Here is a 6,018-nt window from a genome sequence, read left to right as displayed (position 1 = left end):
CGAGTCCTCCCTTTCTGGATCAAAAGCGTCGGTGTAACCGCCCTCCGGACCGGCCGCTCGGCTCCAGACACCGACTTTAGGTCCTTAAGGATCCGGAGCGGGCGACGGGACTCCGACTCGGCTTCTCCTCGACGGCTCAGTTGAACAAAAACACAACGCGGCTCTTCTTCTTCCTCCAGCGACCAGTCCACAAAACATCAACACCGTCTGACGGGACGTCACTTCCGGGTTACGACAGCGTTTTCTTCTTTTCTTTTTTTCTTGGTCTTCTTTTTTACGTCAGGCCGTTAATCGGATCTTTATTTTTGTTGTTTCACCAACGAGCAGTTTCTTTGTTCAACAAACACTGAATACGCTTTTAAATCTAAATATACAATAATCTAGTACATAAACAATTTATTATGTTTATTATTATTGTTATTGGCATTAATAATTACAATTACACTTTTTAAATTACCATTATTATTATTCATAATTATTAGAATTATACTTTTTTTTACAATTATAGTTATTTTTAGCATTATTATTATTGGTTGTGAAAATGCTAATACTACATATTCTACTTCTTAAAATGATCATTATTATTATTATTTTCTTATATATTATTCTAATAGTTTATATTATTAAAAAACATATTTTTTGTATTATTGTTTTTTTCTGTTGTAATAATGCTAATGTTTCATTTTATTATTATTTATTTTTATTCTTATTTATGCTCATTATTTTTTTAAATAACTAAAATCCAGTTTGGTGATCAGGAGAGAAAATGCAGCTTTAATACATGAAGCATATACTTAATAATGAAGGCATATTATAAATGATATACATGAGTAAGGAATCAGACACCAGACTGAGTGACAAAGTGTGTATTTATAGTATCCTCAAACACACACACACACACACATATAGTTACAGTCGGTGCTCAGTGTTGAGTAGTAAGAATAAGAATAAGAAAAATAACAACATTATAAGCAATAGTTGTCTTCAAAGAGTCAGAACTTTATACAAAATACCCTGCATATTATCATATTATCATATTTCAGTGACGTGGTGTGATGTCATCTGAAGGTTTTTACACTTATGCTGATTTAATTTCTCCATAATTCAAATTGAGATATAAAAGAGTGGAGACATCTTCATAACAGAATATGAAACTCAAACTGAGGAATCAACTCATCGAATCATCGCAGCTTCACTTTGGTGTTTCTGTTATTATTGATCGTCTCTCACAGCTGAACCATCAGTTTGCAGGTCATCACACAGCCGTGGTTTAATACAGAGCGACTTAAATATGAGTGCAAAGGCATGCAGCACCACCTCTATCTCACCCTTTACCTCCACTGTTACCTTTACCTCCACCGTTACCTCTATATTACCCTTTACCTCCACCATTACCTTTACCTCTATATTACCCTTTACCTCCACCATTACCTCCACCGTTACCTCTATATTACCCTTTACCTCCACCTTTATCTCACCCTTTACCTCCACCTCTATATTACCCTTTACCTCCACCTTTATCTCACCCTTTACCTCCACCTTTACCTCTATATTACCCTTTACCTCCACCATTACCTTTATATTACCCTTTACCTCCACCTTTACCTATATATTACCCTTTACCTCCACCGTTACCTCTATCTCACCCTTTACCTCCACTGTTACCTCTATATTACCCTTTACCTCTATCTCACCCTTTACCTCCACCGTTACCTCTATCTCACCCTTTACCTCCACCGTAACCTCTATCTCACCCTTTACCTCCACCGTTACCTCTATATTACCCTTTACCTCTATATTACCCTTTACCGCCACCTTTACCTCTATATTACCCTTTACCTCCACCTTTATCTCACCCTTTACCTCCACCGTTACCTCTATATTACCCTTTACCTCCACTGTTACCTCTATATTACCCTTTACCTCCACCGTTACCTCTATCTCGCCCTTTACCTCCACCGTTACCTCTATCTCACCCTTTACCTCCACCTTAACTTCCAGCTCCACCTCCCGGTGCAGAGGAACTCGTTGTTCCAGGATATAAAACATTAAACATGGGTGAACAAACGGGTGCAGAACGTGTGGATGAAGTTCTTCAGGCGGACGTAGCAGCTTCACCGTGACTCCACCCGGCTGTGTGGTCACCGTGACGACCACCGCGATAGAACCGTGACGCGGTCATGCTGCACTGCACTGGTGAAGGAAGTGAGCGGATGTTTGTGGACTAAAGGTCCCGGATTCAGGCGGGAAAGTTGTTTAGTTTCGATGCTCGGAGAGAACTTAACATTCATTGAATAGTTTCAAACGCATTTTAAAACCAAATCATTCAGAAATGACGATCGTAGAAAAATAATGGTGTCTTAACAATGTCGTTAATTAGTTTTGGCATTTTAAATCCGTCATAGATTCTGGAGAGATTGCTGTTATTGTCTGATATGAAGCACTGAACCACATTCTCTGTGATATAAACTAGCGTGTCGTCTGCATACAGGTGGACTTCACATTCACGATATAAACGTGAAGTCCACCTTGAGTCAACCTCTTCTAGAAATAGTTCTGAAACGTAGAATTCGGGACCTTTGAGAACTCCGACGATCTTTAAAGTGACCTTTAGAGCATCGGTGCTGCATTCGTGGTCACCAGATGAAATACGATAATTAGAGTCCAGCGACCGTCGGAGGGAAAAGGAAGGAGGAGACGCGGTTTTATCCACAGCTTGAAACACATCCCAGCAAAACCAGTCAACTGAAGATAAGAAACATTCTGGAGTTTTTATATATTTTAGCCCATTGAACTGCAGATTTATACCAATAATGATTAATAATAATAATATACACTTTTATTAATCCCCAAGGGGAAATTAGTTCTCTCCATTTAACCCATCCTTAGTTATTAAGGAGCAGTGGGCTGCGGTGAAGCGCCCGGGAAGCAACTGGGGGTTCAGTAAAGATATCTTAATTAATTTTGGACACGTGTTTTTTGGGGGGAATAATTCATGATATTCGATCGAAATCACAAATTATGTTGCACTTTTCACGCCAGAAAAGTAGAAATCTGCCTTCTAGTATTTTCATGGTGTTCTTTAAATGTTGTATGTTTATTTACATTTGTTGACAAAGTGCTTCACAGAGAAAAGTAAAGAACAACTTTAAATTGTTACTTTTCAAAAGTAAATCTGCAAACTCAATAATCTGATACTTTAAATTTAAATGTAACAACAAAAACAAAAAGTAAATTCAAAGTAAGCGGTAGCTAAAGCGTTAATTTAACGTTTCAAAATAAAATAAAACAAGTTTAATATTTTTCTGGAGAGGAAAAGTAAAATGAAATTCAAGCTCCATCTGAAGATTTATAGGAAACAATTATTATGAATTAATTAAATTAATGGAAATGAACGTTTTTACATCTATTGACAAAGTGGTGGAAAGTAACTTCTGAAGTTACTTGAGTATGAATTTGAGGTACTTTACTCAAGTTTTTCCACGTTCTACATTATGTCTTATTATCAAATACGCTACCAGCAGTGTATAAATATATTAAAATGCATCAATAAGATATAATGGCTCTACAGCGCCTCTAGTGGCCGGAGACGGAACAAGGGGCCTTTAGCAGAGTCAGTCTTTTGTGTATTTACATTAATTTACAATAAAATAGTTAGAGATCAATAGTATTTCATTCATAATGTTATGTGTATATATATATATGTTGACTATCGTGCTCTTTAATTCCACATTTAAACATCAACTTTAAAAGGATTCAAACCAAATGTTTTATGTTCATTATCAAAACTTCAGATGTTTTTTCTGCAAAGCACTTTGATCGAAATGTGATTGATTATCGGAAACCTGCGAGTCTGTAATGACCATAAAACCACCAGGATGGCTCCTCCTGCTGGTCCCTCTTCTTCCTGCTGGTCCCTCTTCTTCCCGCTGGTCCCTCCTCCTGCTGGTCCCTCCTCCTGCTGGTCCCTCCTCCTGCTGGTCCCTCCTCCCGCTGGTCCCTCTTCTTCCCGCTGGTCCCTCCTCCTGCTGGTCCCTCCTCCTGCTGGTCCCTCCTCCTGCTGGTCCCTCCTCCTGCTGGTCCCTCTTCCTGCTGGTCTCTCCTCCTGCTGGTCCCTCTTCTTCCCGCTGGTCCCTCCTCCTGCTGGTCCCTCCTCCTGCTGGTCCCTCCTCCCGCTGGTCCCTCCTCCCGCTGGTCCCTCCTCCCGCTGGTCCCTCCTCCCGCTGGTCCCTCCTCCTGCTGGTCCCTCCTCCTGCTGGTCCCTCCGCCCGCTGGTCCCTCTTCTTCCCGCTGGTCCCTCCTCCTGCTGGTCCCTCCTCCTGCTGGTCCCTCCTCCTGCTGGTCCCTCTTCTTCCCGCTGGTCCCTCCTCCTGCTGGTCCCTCTTCCTCCCACTGGTCCCTCCTCCCGCTGGTCCCTCCTCCCACTGGTCCCTCCTCCCGCTGGTCCCTCCTCCTGCTGGTCCCTCTTCCTCCCACTGGTCCCTCCTCCCGCTGGTCCCTCCTCCCACTGGTCCCTCCTCCCGCTGGTCCCTCCTCCCGCTGGTCCCTCCTCCTGCTGGTCCCTCTTCTTCCCACTGGTCCCTCCTCCTGCTGGTCCCTCCTCCTGCTGGTCCCTCCTCCCGCTACCACATGTAGGTCTTGGTGGTGTCGATATGACCCCCCCCCGCCTCCCTCTCCTCCTTGTCCTTCTCGGCCTCGCTCTCCCACAGCGTGATGAGGGGCGGGTCCAGGTCGCTCAGCGGGATGGAGGTGGCGTGCTGCATGTACTTCTTCAGCGAGTGTCCGCAGGTCTCGTGCTGCTGGACCCGGCGGCCCATGTAGACCACCAGCAGCGCCATGATGGACAGCGCGAACATGGAGCCCATGACGGCCGCCAGCGCCACGCTGCTGCGCCGCGACGCCACCAGCTCCACCGAGAAACCCGCCTCCTTCGTGGTGACGTTCAGGCAGGTCATGTGGAAGGGGGAGGGGGAGGAGGGGGGAGGGGAGGAGCCGGGGGAGGAGCCGGGCGAGGAGGGAGGAGAGGAGAAGACCGTGAGGCAGACGTGGTACTCTGTGGCGGGGAGGAGGTGAGTGAGATTATACTCCTGGACATCCACTGGAACCTGGAGAGACAGAGTGTGGAGGGGGGTTACTATGGAGACGGACTGATGGCAACACTTCCTGTCTAGCCTCTGTTCCACTTGCTACATATTCCATATTCTGAGACATACAGCTACCGGGTCAAGACCTTGTAGAATCAGTACTGGGTCTAGACCTTGTAGAATCAATTCAGGGGTCCCTCTGGGTCCAGTTCTGGGTCCCCTCCTCTTTTCTCTCGAAACCAGGTCTCTTGTCTCTGATATTCTGTTATTATTTCCCACCACAGCGATGCTGGTCTGTAAACCCAGAACGGGTCTCTGCTGGTCTGGCTAACCCCTCTGTGTGGGGGAGTTCACCTTGGCGGTGTAGCTGATCTGAGGGGTGTCAATGTGTACGGTGGCGCTGGTCCAGCGGGTCACAGGAAGGGGGGCGTCCTGCTGGTTTTGACCCACAGACAAAGGTCTTCCACTGGGAAACAACTTCCACTCCAGAACCACCGACTGGGCGTGCACCACCTGCAGAGGAACCGGAGAACAACCGCAAACAGGTTTTATGGATCTGAAACGACTCTTTATAGAAATGTAACAATAATAAATGTATTAAAATCAAAGATATGAAACTTAAAGATGTTTTCATAAGAGATGAAACCAGAGCGGTACCTTGGCCAGCACCATCAGAGACGAGTTCCCCAGCCAGGGCTGCTCTCTGCCGGGCTCACCGGCCCACCGGGTCCCCCACCCGGACCACGAGTCCCCGGACCCCCGAGAGTCCACGGACACTGAGACGCTCTTTATGTCGGCGCCCTCCGAGTTCCACGCCACACAGGTATACACACCTGAGACAGAGGAGGTCATCTATATATACTTATATATATATAAAAGTATATACTGTATATATATACACACACATTATATTTACATATAAATATATACACAT

At 45.1% G+C, this 6,018-nt stretch overlaps 1 protein-coding gene across 4 annotated transcripts in view; it reads right to left on the bottom strand.

Annotated features, from left to right (window-relative positions):
* Positions 1-4,543: 4,543 nt before the first annotated feature.
* si:ch211-180f4.1 (uncharacterized protein LOC100144405 homolog) overlaps positions 4,544-6,018 on the bottom strand; it is a 10,641-nt gene continuing 9,166 nt past the window's right edge. For all 4 annotated transcript variants that reach the window (XM_056422180.1, XM_056422183.1, XM_056422181.1 and 1 more), the window contains exons 11-13: positions 5,742-5,917; positions 5,439-5,597; positions 4,544-5,105 (exon numbers count right to left, since the gene is read on the bottom strand). In XM_056422180.1, the coding sequence (XP_056278155.1) occupies positions 4,623-5,105; positions 5,439-5,597; positions 5,742-5,917 (818 nt within the window). In that variant the 3' untranslated portion in view covers positions 4,544-4,622. The remainder of the gene's footprint in view (positions 5,106-5,438; positions 5,598-5,741; positions 5,918-6,018) is intronic.

Source organism: Pseudoliparis swirei, chromosome 9 (genome assembly GCF_029220125.1).
Source record: "Pseudoliparis swirei isolate HS2019 ecotype Mariana Trench chromosome 9, NWPU_hadal_v1, whole genome shotgun sequence".
Taxonomy (NCBI): Eukaryota; Metazoa; Chordata; class Actinopteri; order Perciformes; family Liparidae; genus Pseudoliparis; species Pseudoliparis swirei.
This window is presented reverse-complemented; position numbering and strand designations above follow the sequence as displayed.